General features: G+C 43.9%; 1 protein-coding gene across 1 annotated transcript in view; it reads right to left on the reverse strand.

The window, feature by feature from the left end:
- Positions 1–659: 659 nt before the first annotated feature.
- brinp1 (bone morphogenetic protein/retinoic acid inducible neural-specific 1) overlaps positions 660–15596 on the reverse strand; it is a 90781-nt gene continuing 75844 nt past the window's right edge. The window contains 3 exon segments of the mRNA XM_035527592.1: positions 660–3019; positions 12083–12336; positions 12339–12364. Of these exon segments, the coding sequence (XP_035383485.1) occupies positions 1879–3019; positions 12083–12336; positions 12339–12364 (1421 nt within the window). The 3' untranslated portion in view covers positions 660–1878.

Genomic DNA, 15596 nt, shown 5'->3' on the forward strand with positions numbered 1-15596 from the left:
GGCGGTCTTTCCTCTTCCATTGCAAGAACATAATTTTCGGAGGGGGGGGGGGGGGGGGGGGGGGTCTTGTGTGATTCTTTCGTACCTTGTGCTAGAGTCGCTGGGTCTTAATTACGAACTGAAGCCACTCCCAACAGACTTTGCAGAGATCTAAGAAAAGCTTTTGGTTCCACGGTCGTACCGAGGCGATGTAGCTATTTACACATATAATATACGTCTTAAGTGTTTTAATTAAAGGAGAAGGCCGGAAGCCTCCTTCCAGATGGTTCTCGTTTAAACACATGCAGAATACGGTGAGAACTGGCAAAGCTTCCCTTCTGTCCACTTCATCCTGACTAACGGAGCACAGCGGTGGAGATGATGGAGCACACAGGGCATACAGGTGAAAAGCAGACAGCAGAGGAGAGCAGTGTATCAGCAGAAAACCTCTTACAAAGGGTTAAAGGGATAGGTAACAGGCACTTAATAAGACCCAAATAATAATAATAATAATAATAATAATAATAATAATAATGATGTAGGTTATTTTAGTACAAAACATAACATTTTACATTTAGAATGAGTATTCCATTTCACAATGTCAGACCTGAACTGGACTGAAAAACAGAGGTTGCAAAATTAAGCGTTTCTATGGCATAGAGGTGATCGTGAGCCTAAAATCAATGTTCATAACAGTTATTCAAAGCTTTTACTTTTTCTGTCATTTATGGAAATGGAGAGATGTTTCATTGCCATGCCCCTGTCCACCACTGAAAACGTTCCCTCGGACCACTGTGCTCTGAAAAGAAATGTACAAAACATATAGGACATTTTTCACAAAATAAATGCATACAAGCCTCTCCTTTATTCTGACATCCCTCTAGGAAATGTATGGCTTTATGTCTCGCGAGTATGACACCCAAAATGTTCAGCAAAATCTGTTTTTGACAATGGAAAAAGTAGAAGAAGAAAACAAACAAAAATAAACCTTAACACAACAGTGACACACCAGTAACTGGAGGCAGTACACACTTTGCGAAGCTGTACGATGGAGCATCGGTGTTGCTCTTCAGACCGCAGACACTGTGCTCAGGGACTGCAGCTTACTCAAGAACAGGAATGGAACTTCAAAACACACTGGAGGTAGCCCGACACACAGGTTTCAGCTTAGGTTAGAGTCCTTCACTCTCAAAAGACACGTCCAGCTAGCAAAACGGCGATTAGCGTTAGGCATCAACAAAACTAGAGCTATAAACAACTGAGTGTGTTTTAGAGGAAAGCCACTCTGCGCTGCTTTGTCACATGCCTGTACTGGAGTCACACTCAGAGGGATGTCTACGAGGAGAATGAAGAAACACTGTACAGCTAGTGGAATCTTTTTGTTTTTAAAATCATAGAAGCGTGAAGCCAGTGAAATGCGTTCTTTGCATGTTATGACACATCTTGCTTTACAAGTTTTCAAAGTAAAAGATGAATCTCTGGTCTGCTTTGTTACATCATTAAAAATGTTACCCAGTAAAGAATGGCAGTTTCAAATGTACCTTTTCCCCCTCTGAGTAATATCAAGGCCTCGTTGTCACCAGAATTCTTTTTTTTTTTTTTTCTCTTAATGCTCCATTAAGAAGTGACAGACATGCTTGGACACATATGATACAGTCATGTTCTTTTTTTCATTAATCTTTTAGTGAGCTAAAAGGCTTAATTTCTGTATTTTAGTTTCGTATTTAACAATTACACTTACAAAGTTGTTAATAGTACATCAAAAAGCAGAACAAAAAGGTCCCAAATGAAAAAAACCAAAAAAAAAACCAAGGGAAAATAAAAAGGAACTGTTTTGTCTCGTTTTGTTCTGTGATGGTCTATTCAGTAGTAGATTTGCGTTTTCTCTCACTTTAAATTTCAGCAAAGTTTGGTAGTTAGATGGTCTGACTGTTTCAAGATTTCTGTGTTGTACATGTCCAGGGCATGGTTGACACGGATCATCTCGCTGTTGGTGAGCTTCAGCCGGTGCTTTAGCATGCAGGAGAAGAGGTCCAGCTGGGGTTTCCCAGGGGCCACCGGAGGGGCCAGGCGGTTAATCCTCTCCCTTATGTCCAGCAGCAGTAACATGATGGACGAGGACGAGTAGAACTGGGTCCCCTGCGTGTAGGACTGGTTGACCTGCTGCACAGCACTGCGCAGTAGGTCGGCATTGAAGCGCAGGCTGTAGCCGTACACCTGGATGTCGGAGATCTTGATGTAGATCTGCCGCTTGTTGGGGTCAGACAGGTCCACGGGGCCCTGGCCGGTGTCGTTGCGCAGGATGGTGGGCACCTTGGCTCGGCTGCGCAGGTAGATGTGCACCGTCTCGAAGAAGGTCTTCCAGCGGTTCCCCAGCAGCAGAGTCCAGTTGAAGCACTGCGAGCTCTGCAGGCGCACCTTCTCCCAGCGTGGGTAGCCGTGCTCCCCGAAGGGCATGCTCCAGCCCTCTGAGTGGCTGCCGCTGAATGGGTTGACATAGACGAAGAACATGGGGTCCACGCTGCTGTTGCGCATCTGACAGATCTTCATGGACAGGCCCACCATCATGTGCAGGTAGTCCATGCGGTTCTTGTTGCTCTTCAACGTCAGCGACATGCGCTTGCGCCAGCGCGGGTCAAAGAACGTCTCCAGGCGCACCTCGTTGCTGATGAATGTGGTGTGGATGTACAGGCGTGAGTCCATCTTCTGCAGCAGGTACTTGAGCTCAAGGTCCTGGAAGTCCAGGTCCGTCTCGAAGCTGATGAACTGCTCGCTGCGCTCCGAGTCCACGTTCTGCGGCTCACAGCGCCCGCGGTACAGCTTGTAGCCCTTGTTACACGAGCCGCACTGCGAGATGTTGGCCAGGCTGCACATAGCGCAGCTGTTGTTGCCGCCGATCACGCAGGGGATGGGGCGCTGGCACAGCGTCACGCCCGTGTGGCACACACATGTGCGCTGGCTCTCTAGGAAGGTGCCCCAGAAGCCGTTCTCGTTGCAGTAGAGGAACGACTGCACCCGGTTAAGCCACTGTAGCACAGATCTGTGGGGGGGGGCGGGACACAGGCGAACAAAGACAAAGTGGATAAAACGGCCCATTAGTAATGCACAGTTTAGCCCTGGCGCTTGCAGTTACAGAGGATTAAGTAACCGTCACAGGCTACTGCTGTTTGTTACAGACCAATCAGTAAAACGGATAATATACTCTGTCAAAAGAGAAGCCCCAATTTTATTTCTCTATGCAAATCGCGCACCTCCCCTTGGGCGTTCCTCCTTGTCATTTTGACAGGCTCTGGAAGTTCTCCTATGGACTGGGGGGGGGGGGGGGGGAGGGCATCTGATATGAGTGAGACAGCAGACTCAAGGTTATGGTGACACACTGGTGAACCCAGGTAGTAAAGACTGATGACCCCCATCTCTCCACAGATCAGGAGGATCTCAAGCCATCTCCAATAAAACCATCAACCAGGGAGCTGGCAGTTAAGGTGACAGCATTCTTCACACAGAAACTATGCTTTTGTGCCAAGGCTACTGCAGCAGAGTTAGAGGCAAAATGTCATTTGCACTTAAGGGATTATGCACTGTAAAACTCGTGATCGAGTTGCAATTTCATATTCTGACTTCACTCAACACTGACAATGTCTGCAGAGCAAAGATCTGAAAAATGAGACTACAACTACATATTTAATATCATCTAATATAATATTAATATCATCAATTATTTAGGCACAGGCTGATGGTTTCAAAAAATGCTTTGTACATTTCACAAACTCAGTGAATTAACTTCAAAGGAAGCTGTCTAAAGAAATAAATCAAACTGTGAAAACAGCAAAACAATCCTTTAGTTTGGGGTCTTATATTTTATAAAGTTTATCGTATCAGTGTGGAACTACATTGCTCGGGTGACCTCATATGGGGTGCTGGAGAAAAGAAAGGCTGCGCGTTCATTTCTACTGTGGAGCGATCTACTTCATCCTGACCTTTTCGACTTCTTCACTTTTGAAAATACTGGGGAAAAAATGCAGAAGACCTTTATGAAATAATTCCATGGTAAGGGCACAGGGATGGGAAAACCATAAAACAGAGATCAACAAGATATTCAGTGGGGAAAACCGGCGAAATGAAAAATTTCTTGTCCATACTGTTTAAGCTTCCAGTTCAAATAGTGGACACTGAGCACCTCCATCTGGGTTCATGATATATTCACTTTGTATTTGTTGAGTCTCCTCTGCAGAGAAATACCCACAGAAAAAATGAATTACATGTATGATTTGTTGTACTGCTGGTCATTCTCATATTACTGTAAGGCAGAACAAATAAATCCAGAGAGGAAACAGATTAATGCTGCTGTTGCTGTTAATGTTGTTGTTTTTCTGTTCATATGTGGTTCTGGTTGTCAACTGTTCCTAATGGAAACATTCAATCTATATAACTGATTCTGATATCTGAGTATTACCAAAATGTAATTTTACTTTCAATGCACTTCAAACTTTGCTGCCGATTAAAACATTTATGCTGGAGGGCCAGTTCGATCTCTGGGGGCATTTAATATTGTCTTTTCATATTTATTTGCAATAAGCCAATTTTATGTGATTTGAAGCACTCGACTAGAATATGCTATATTCTGTTTTGCATCAATATGTGATTTCAGAGAAGTGTGGCGCTTTTATTTTCCCATTATTATTTGTCTTTTTTTTGCAGAAGAGCAGAGTTTGCCACAGGCACTGGCATGGAAATGGCTGGAAACGAATGCTGTTAGTTTTCACGAGTCAGAGCCCATTCTCGTGCTGGAAATGGGCTATCAGACAGCTTTTGATGCACAGTGCAGCTGACGTGCATCGTCAGAAAGGTCCACTGGCATGGGTGTGAGGGGTAAGAGATGGAAAGAGAAAGAGAGGATGAAAGAGAGTGTAAAAGGGAGAGAAAGAAAGAGAGAAAGTTAAGAAAATAGGAAATTATTATTATTGTTGTATTTATTTTAGGGGTTTTTTTTCAACCACTGCATTTACTGTTGTTAAATCCATTCAACCAGTTAAACTATAAAGCCATGAAAGCTTTGCCTTTCTATCCCTTGTCAATAATGTACATGATATAGTCATGCCAATAAAGCCATCAAATTGAAGCTCAACTGAATTGAGAGTGTGAGAGGCAGGCAGACACTGAGAAACAGACAGACAGAAAGACAGAGCAGAAGGAGGCAGAGGACAATAATGAAAGGAAAGAATCTGAGTTTTCTGTGTTTGGAAAGGGAAAGCTCTTCTTTCATTTGAATAGGAAGGAACTCCACAGCCCTGGGGTACCGGTTCTCCACTGCCATTTCCATCAGTGCCACTTCACTGCCTGCTGCCACAAGCCTGAGATGCACTGCATGTGCACAGCCACGTGGCTACAGGCTGCTCCTATGCGCTCGCTGTACAAGTGCTCGGTCCACGTCCATCCGCAGCAGTGTCAGCTTTGGGATTTAATCTCCTATCTGGGTTGCTGCACAGGTCACGTCCATTCATCCATTGATCCAGCTGTGCATTCACCTGATAATTGAGCTGTACCGCACATTGGGAAGAGCATATCTGCAAGGTGTATGACTGTTAACTCAGCGAGGAGAGGTGTGTGGGTGTACTGTACAGTGAAGATGAACAAAAACTGCATTTACGCCTTCTCTCCTACCCTCTCTCTCTCTTTCTCTCTCTCCTCCCTCGCTTTCTTTCTCTCCCAGTAGATGCCATTCCACCCACTGTTTATCAGGTACAACTAATGACAAACGACTACAATTACAGTAAGCGTTCAGCCGGGGCAATAACTGTGGGCCAGAGCTTCACAGAAGCAGAGATGGGCACCACGCTTTGGTTCCTCATTTAATTGAGCCACCCTGTTTGATTAAATTCCACACCAGCTTTACAGATGTGTTCTGTTCTGCCCCAAAATGGCAACACTTCTCCAAAGTGTGGAGCACTGGGAGATATTTCATATTTCACATTTAGCCAAGTGCTCTTTTGCAATTTGCTTTTTAGCCTTAAATATCTGCATATCGGGCTGGGTCAGATTTTACACATACAGGTTTCTTAAATTTTAATAACTGCACACACTTCTGCTATGAAAACTTTTATCTACTTGTCTTGTAGGCCATCTCATTTTGCTGATGTCACCAAGTGTTCCACTGGCCTTCACTGCAGATCCCCCCTGTAGATTCACCGAAACCGGACAGACAGAAAAACCTCATTCCACTTCCTGCCCTGAAGACAAAATTTTCCTTGAAGTGCTGAGGCATTAAACTTTATGCATCAGCTGTTTCAATCCAGCGTGGCAGCAGTGCTTGTGCGCACTTTTCCTAGGAAGAAACTGCGGGACTCGTGAAAGGGGCGTTAATTGAACAAAAGCCGCCAATTTGCTGAGTCGGATTTCTTCCCTCGGAAACTTTCCATTTCTTTGTGGACTTGCGAAGCCAGATGTTCTAGTACATTGGCAGAGGTTCTTTCCTCGCAATGGGCAGGAGCAAACCCCTCAAATAATGGCGCACCAGATAACGAGGTTCGGGGACGGAAATAGCAGGTGCACGCTCGTAGACGCAACTGCCAGATTTTCAGTACCGTGTCTGATGTTGTGCGTTCTGCACATCTATACTAAGAATCACCTCCCTGATGGTTTGTATTATCAGACTCACTATGGTGTGGCGTCAGGTGCTTTAATGGTTTGCACCATGGGATGGTGCATTTCTCACTTGTGGCCTGGAGTCCTAGAACTGGCGTCGCCGTTTATTTTATCTGCCTGCAGAGCCCAGCGCAGTTGTATAACCTCTGCTCTTGAGGCTGAATGGAGCGTGGGGCAGTTTGGTCCCAATAATGAGCCACTTGTTTCTGCTCACTGTCAGCAGGAAACTCCTCCCTGGACAGGCAGCCACATCCCTCTCGCTTCCAGGCAAAGAGCAAGTCACTTGGGATATCCTGAGTGACAGCCCAGCAGGCCCAACTAGATCCACAAATGCCGCGTACCTACACTGGCCATTTCTATGTAAGAACTTCTAATGCAATTAGCAGACAGCGTGTGTTCTGCAGAGACTGTAGTGAACTTGAAACTGCTTTCCTGGAGTTATTTGCTTTTATTTCATGGCTAATATTTCACGGCTGGTATGACATGCAGTCAGAACACATTCGGAAAAGTCTTTAGTAAAAGAAGGCTAAAAGAAGGCTTAGTAAAAGAAATTGCTTATTAAAAGATAGTTTAAGTGATGTCTTTTGCATGGTAAATGATATTATAAATTATGTCTTTGTCATGGTAAAAGATATAATAAGTGATGTCTTTAAAACCTGAATTTTTACTGTTACTGCTAGTAATGGCCCAGTACTCCAGGCATAGCTGATGATGACTCTGTCTCAGGTGTAACCTCCCTCATTAGATCCTAATAATCTTCAGGAAGGATTATTGTGAAGTCCTCCAGGTTCTCCCTGTAGGACACCAGTGTCAGACTGTAGTCCTTCGAGGAGAGCACATGGCTGTGGTCTCTGCACACACAGCAGGTCTTAATAAACAGGAAGAAACAGAACTGCGAGGCATTGTGTACCCTACAAGGACTGGGCTTCAGCAAGCTCACTATGAATCCAGGGTTCTCTAAACTCTATCATAAATGTCAAAGCCTTTTAAAATAGCCAGTTTTATTGTTATAATAATAATAATTCCTGTCTCACCCTTTCCGTGGGTGGTGAAATCATTTTTTCCTCAGAGGACTGGGAGTTTGAGTGTGCGCCACAGTATTTTTGCCATTCCTTGGATAGTGCTCTTTCTGTCTGAGATCGGTGTTGCCATTTCTGGAATTCACTTGAGCCCCGCCTGCGCTTTAGGGGTCACAGCCCCAAGTGCTTTTCTCACTAGTGGGACAGCCTTGGCTTTAACCTTCCACATTCTTTTTGCTTCTAGGCCTACATGCCAAATTCAAATTCAGCAACTACTGCTGATCAACCATAACATTAAAACCACCTGCCTAATACTGTGTGGTTGCCCCTCGTGTGTGAAAACAATTCTGTCCTGTTGAGGCATGAACTCCGCAAGACCTCTGGAGGTCTCCTGTGGTATCTGGCACCAAGATGTTAGCAGTACATCCTTTAAGTCGCATAAGTTGTGAGCTGAAGCCTCCATGGATTGGACTTGTTTTCCAGCACATCCCACAGATGCTTGATCGGATTGAGACCTGGGGAATTTGGAGGCCAAGTCAATACCATTCTTGAACAATCTTTGTAGTGTGGCAGGGTGCATTATTCTGTTGACAGAGGCTACTGCCTTTAGGGAATACCTTTGCCACGAAGGGGTCTGCGTCAATGTTTCAGTAGGTGGTACATGTCAAAATAACATGCACATGAATGCCAGGACCCAAATTTTACCAGCAGAACTTTCCCTGCCTCCACCAGCATGCCTCTTCCATAGTGCATCCTGTTGCTGCCAATTCCCCAGGTAAGTGATGCCCATGCACCCAACCCTCCACATGATGTGAAGAAAATGTGACTCATCAGAGCAGGCCATGTTCTTCCAGTGCTCCATGACCCAGCTGTGATTCTTACAGACCTACTGTAGGCACTTTTGATGGTAAACAGGGGTCAGCATGGGCAGGCTGGCCAGTCTGCAGCTGTACATTAATATACAGAGCAAGGGCTTAATAAACAGGAAGAAACAGAACTTTCTTTCATAGCCATATCATGGTTTTCTATCATAGCCAATATTATTTTTTTTATGGCTAATTGCATTACAAAGCTCTTTTGTGGGATTGTTCCCAATGCCCGTGAATCAGCCTTAGTACCCATGATCATGTTATCAGTTCATCAGTTGGCCTTCCTTCTATTAATTTTGGTAGGCACTAACAACTGCGTACTGGGAAAACACCCTGCAATATGTGCCGTTTCGGAAATGCTCTCACCAATCATTTAGACATTATGATTTGTCCCTTGTCAAAGTCACTCGGATTCAACACATCTTCAAGAACTGACTGTTCACTTGCTGCCTAATATCTCCTACCCCTTGACAGGTGCTACTGTAACAAGATAATCAATGTTATTCACTTTACCTGTCAGTAGTTTTAATACTGTGGGGGACATATTGTGGGCGATATTTGAAAACGATCCCCGTGAGTAACTACAGTGTATTGTGGTTAAAGATGTGAAGATGGTAAAAATTGCAATGTAGTACATAAGGCTTCCAGAGAAACAGGGTGTTTCTGGTAGAGGTCCTTCATCAGCTGTGCAAACAAACTGCTTCTTAAGTTATGTGCACAAACAGACATGCCATGTTCAAGGGTAAAAGGCATTTGAATCCATGTAGACGTAGTTACAGAAATATAATTTACACTTGTGCTACTGCCACAGAAGGTCAAAAGAGCCATTCAGGGACAAAAAAAAAGTTAAATAAGATATCCAGATCTCTATAATGTCATCCAGTACCCTTTTAAAACTCCATAAGAATACACACTAAGCAGTTTTCAATTTAAACACAATGTTCAGGAAGATTAATGTTCTCAGTCTGAGTCTGTCTTTAGAGATTTGACAGGCATATGTCTTCACAAAACAAACTTTTCAGAGGTCTAAAACTTTCAGCATTGCAAGTTATCGTTTTCAATTCTTAATTGAGTCCCAGTATTGTTGGCGCTGACGGCTATGATATTTGAAAGATTTGACGGAAATCTGTCTCAATTAGGCATACTCAATACGACATTATTTCAAAACAGAAACTATACCCATGCAAAAGTGTTTTCAAGCCCTTCATCTTTCTCTAGAGTTTTACCAGGAAGAAATTATTACCCAGTTTGCAATCCACATTTGAGTTTATTCAAAGTGGATGCTAATTTGGTGCTCTAGATCTATGTTAAACTAGCCAAGTCTGACTTTGAACTGTGAAAATAGGCCTTTCTCATACACAGGAACAGACTCTCTGCCTTCAGTAAAACCAACATTATTTTACTTTAAAGCAGTGCATTTAGAATTAGGGCAGAAAATTTGAGTGAACATTTTGTTCTGCTATGCTACACAGTGCTGATATGGCTTGGGTCTGTGTTTACATAGAATTATAGAGCACCACATTCCTCTATTCCGGCTTATACCCCTAGCACCCCAAGTTCATCTCTCTCCCTCTCTCTCTCGCTCCCCCCCCCCCTCACCCTCTCTCTCTCTCATCTCTCTCTCTCTCTCTCTCTCTACCTATTGCTCTCACTCTGTCCTCCGCTTGTCTACCTCTCTGGTTGCCCCTTCCCCAGAATGCTATCACACGCCCTTGCCCCATGGAGTCCTGCTTATGCTCTGCCTGCCTTTGATAACACTTCTTCACAGACCTTGTTAAAGCTACCATTCAGGCGTGGGTGTGCTGCCTTCATCTTCCAGCAGCTGACGCTCATGCCTCCACCCGACCATGGGAATCCATGCCCCTCCCCCCTCCTGTACGCATGCACAACCCCCTGCATGCTCCGCTTATTTTTGATGCATTTAAAAGCTTTTCATGTGACTAATCAGTTTTTTCAGATTTTATCTTTGTTTTTTTGTTTGTTTGTTTTTTTCTGAGAATATATTGTCCTCTCTTATCTGTTGTGTTAGTTCGGGATTTTGCTTAGTCTTATCTGCACCCCAACCCCAACAAGAGCCTTGAACAGAATTTGTATGCAGTTTTTTAGTCGTGTCGCTAATGAAACATAATGATTTGAACAGGAACGCAGCTTCACCGTGTGTTCTCTGCTTGCAGGGGTTGGTGAGCTGGGCCTATCTTATTGGCTGCCTTTGAAATCTGAAGGATGCTAATGAGCTGTGAGGTCAGCAAATTCTTGTCATTAAGTTTTCCTAGTTTCTCAGGTGACTGTGGTGTCACCTTTGCACCATTAAAACTGAAATGAAATGTTTAAGGTGTGTTAACAGTATCAGGTTAGTACAGTGCATAGTCACTTTTACAATAAAGTCCATTTTTTTTCTAATAAACTTTTTCCAGCTGGCCACAGCCATTAAACCCGTTAGCTCTGTGCCTTACTGCTAATATAACCTTTCCTGCCTTAATTACGGAGACTTCATTAGATGTGAAGGTGGAAGTCCTCAGGGTCTTACAGACTGCTGACTGGTGTATGACTGCTGTCACGTTCAAAATGATTGTGACCATTATGAGGAAAGTTATAGAGCTTGTTCATTATAGGGAAAAAAGTTCATTTTCCTTCCTATTCATCCAACTTGTCAAATCCTGAATATTCACTGTATATCTGAGCTGTTAAACCAGAGCTATATGTGTGGTGTTAAACCTGGCCTATATGTGGGGTATTAAACCTGGCCTATATGTGGGGTGTTAAACCTGGGCTATATGTGGGGTGTTAAACCTGGGCTATATGTGGAGTGTTAAACCTGGGCTATATGTGGAGTGTTAAACCTGGGCTATATGTGAACGTGTTAAACCTGGGCTATATGTGGGGTGTTAAACCTGGGCTGTATGTGGAGTGTTAAACCTGGGCTGTATGTGGAGTGTTAAACCTGGGGCTATATGTGGAGTGTTAAAACCTGGGCTATATGTGGAGTGTTAAACCTGGGGCTATATGTGGAGTGTTAAACCTGGGCTATATGTGATGTTGTTAAACCTGGGCTATATGTGGAGTGTTAAACCTGGGCTATATGTGGAGTGTTAAACCTGGGCTATATGTGGAGTGTTAAACCTGGGCTATATGTGGGGTGTTAAACCTGGGCTGTATGTGGAGTGTTAAACCTGGGCTATATGTGGGTGTGATAAACCTGGGCTATATGTGGAGTGTTAAACCTGGGCTATATGTGGAGTGTTTAAACCTGGGCTATATGTGGAGTGTTAAACCTGGGCTATATGTGGAGTGTTAAACCTGGGCTATATGTGGGGTGTCCTGTGGACCACGGTGCTGAAAAGTTTTGTGTTTACTTCTGCCTTACTGCATACAGTATGAATCATTGAGGGCTTGGAAATTAGCTCATGTGTGGAATTAGGTATTAAATCACGAAAACACTAACTCTGAAGGGCCACAGCAATATCCCAATATCTAGTGTATTTTATATTAGTGTATTTTGTAGTTTTCTTTTCTCTCAGATTTTGATTCTTGCCCAAACATTGTTCAAGTATACTTTAAAGGAACTCCACCAACCTCGAACCCTCCAATCCGTTGCCCTTTGAAGGGATTGCCGGGGCTGAGAACCCACCTCTCTCTAGGCATCTGATTGGTTGGGGTTTGTGGTGGCAGCGGACACTCAGGCTGAAGAGCTTGCGGGCCGTGCGCTGGATCTTGAACCGCTGGGCCTCCAGGGAGCTCTGGAGCAGGCGGTAGCGGGCCTGAAGGTCCCAGTCACTGCCCCAGAGCAGGTGCACGCTGCTCACCGGCAGGAAGTGTGCGGGGGGGCAGTCGCTTCAAGAACGACCTTGAACTCGTCTGGCAGGGGGGAATGCCGGGGATGCCGGACGGAGGACGGAGGACGGGAGGACGGAGGTGCATGGAAGAGGGAACAAAAGGAGGCAAAGAAAGAAGAAGAGAAAATGAAAGGAATTCATTCAATATTTCATATTGTATTTATTAAACCTAGGAAACAACACTGGATTCTTGAATTCTTAAGAAATGAGTTAGAATTCAACTTAAGTTATTTCAAGGTTATCTTAAAGAATACTACAAAGCCTGCTGATTCAAGCGGTCTCCGATTAAGTCTGAAAGAAGCCGGTTAGCCGGAGTTTTTGTCACGATCACAGTCTCTTTTCAATATGTTTTTTACACCTCCGCCACACTGCTGTTTTAAAGTCGCATCTCTGGATGCTCACGTCCAGCCATTTCCTGAGCCGTGCTATGAAGCCTTCCTTTGTGAAGGAGACAAATTAAGCAACCCTTTAGAAGAGCCAACAGCAGACAGCTAAAGTGACAGTTTACACAAACACAGCACCGACGCCGAGGCCTTTTCTCTGGCTGCTACCCTGGGGCATACTTCTGGTCTGCTAACGCTCCCTCACCAGCCTAAACACCTGGCTTTATTGGAGGTGTTGTTCGAATAGTGTCTATATGGGACTCAGAGAGATGGGTTAATGCACATGTTCAGTACTTTAAATGCAGTTCATGTGTTGCGAAAGTGACACAATACCTCCTTTGGCTAACAAATTGTAAGGCTTGACGTGTCTTGTTTTGGCATTCAGTGTGTGTCAGTGTGCACTGTGGATATAAATAGTGTTTTACAGCATAAATAAATTTTCTTGTAAAAACAGAGGAACACAGATAAACCACTGACTTGTGTATAGCATGGTAATTTGTGTTTTTATTATTTAGCTTGTATTAATTATTCAAGAACACATTTAAGGCAGGCAAAAAATGCTCTAGCTGTTTGAAAAGTCCTTGTATGAAACTAATGAAAATGTCCTTCTCATGGTTTACTTCATTTTTTAAAGTGTGGCGATGCCGCAACAATTACATTAATAAAAGTTACAAATGAATGCTTCTAATATTGTGTTCATTATTGCCACCTCTTAACACAAGCCACCTGATATGTCCTCAGTTAGTATGATTCTATGTATTATCATTACTGTTTGCTAGTGCTTTAGGCCCTGAAGTAAGGATTCTGTTGAAACATTTTCCAGCTGTTTGTAACAATGTCAAGGAGCTTAGTGAAGCAGTTTGAGGCCACAAATTGCTCTCCTGAGCACTTAAAAGCCATCACGCACTAAACCACAACTAAATTCATCTGTACTCAGACCTTTCTCCTAATTCACATTGGTCCTTTGTGTACATTACATACTGCAATATGCCATTTAGTTTTAGTTTCTACTTTGCAGCTGATTTTGCACATGAAATCTGTCACTCTCTGCACACTCTTCCCCACTTTTGGACCTCCACCCACACGCTCCAATAAGAACTAACGCTACACGTTTCAGCCAATCAGCAGTCGATTATCAGTCTGAAGCAAGTGCCGAATCCCAAAATGGAGTTCTAACGAGTCTCCGAGGCCCAGTTAGCTCTTTCACTGTTTTTTCGCTTTATTCTTCCCCTTCCATCCACCCAGTCCGTTCCCAGTAGTCCTGTGTTTATCACACACCTAGGACGGTTCATTTATTGCTGGGCCTGTCTCCAGAAATATTGCAGTGACCTTGAGGCCTTCAAACTCAATTTGAGTGTCCTCTATTCAATATAACTATATCTGAGTGTCTGGTTTTATTTGGACCTTTTATTGCCTGTTAATAATACATAAGCTAGGAGACCCGTCAGGTGGATATTGAGCGCCCACCTCAGGGAAGAACCTAGTTTGGTATTTTTTTGCTCAGAAAGCATGAGAAATGAGTGTGTTTCCATGTGTGTCAGTGTGTGGGCCGCACATGCAGGAGTGATTAGGGTCATCCCTGCCAGATTATTGACCGTCCCACTAATGACAGCAGGGATATGTAGTGTAATTGGCCTCGAAAGCGCAGATGATGGCAGAGAACGAGCACTTTAGTAATGGCCCAGACATGGAGAGAGCGATCCAGCAGTTGAATAATCTGGCTATTTGTTCACCTAACACACACATGCTCACACGCACACACATACGTACACACGGCAACACCACACAAAACGCGTGCACCACACACACACACATATGTACACACACACACACACACACACACACAAACATGTGCACACACACACACACACACACACACACCCACACACACAAACACGTGCGCACACACACACATACGTACACACACACGCGCACATACAAATGCACACACACACACACACATACGTACACACACACACAAACACGCGCACACACACACATACGTACACACACACACACACACAAACACGTGCACACACACATACACATGTACACACACACACACACACACACACACACACACAAACATGTGCACACACACACACACACACACACAAACACGTGCGCACACACACACATACGTACACACACACGCGCACATACAAACGTGCACACACACACACACACATACGTACACACACACACACACACGCACTCACGCATACACACACATCCACATACGTACACACACCTCACACACACATACGTACACACACACACAACACACACAAACTTATACCTATGCCTCTATTTGTTCCCTAAACCACAGGTAGATGTCCATAAAATCCTAACTGCTGAAAATTTTTCATTTGTGTCTTATTATGATTATGTCACATGTGACAGTTGACACGTGCATGTCAATAAAAACTTTCACATAATCTTCTAAACCCACAAAGGCATAGTTAGGCCAAGTCACCATATGTGAAAGTCCACAGCCAAAAGTACCCTCTTACACACATACCCTAAGAGAGCTTTTAGATGGTACTGAGCTCACCAAGCAGAGGGCTGAAACGGACTGTTATGATTAACTGTGAGAAACCTCTTCTTCAACAGAAGGCACTGTGGACAGTGAATAATTCATGCCCACTTTTCTGCAGATTGGCTGAAAGGCGTTAACATGCAGGCTTTATGCAGCTTTACCACAAAGGAAGGTGACTCACGCAAAATGACAACAGATTCGGCATAAAACCAGCTGATTAATTACGTTTAGAGCCTCTCCTTTTAGAGTTTTGTCCTCCATCATTGTGCCACATATAAAGGGACAATGATCTTAGGAGTGAAAAGATACCTTCTTTGAACATTTTCAAAGCA

This window comes from Electrophorus electricus, chromosome 6 (assembly GCF_013358815.1).
Source record: "Electrophorus electricus isolate fEleEle1 chromosome 6, fEleEle1.pri, whole genome shotgun sequence".
Classification (NCBI taxonomy): Eukaryota; Metazoa; Chordata; class Actinopteri; order Gymnotiformes; family Gymnotidae; genus Electrophorus; species Electrophorus electricus.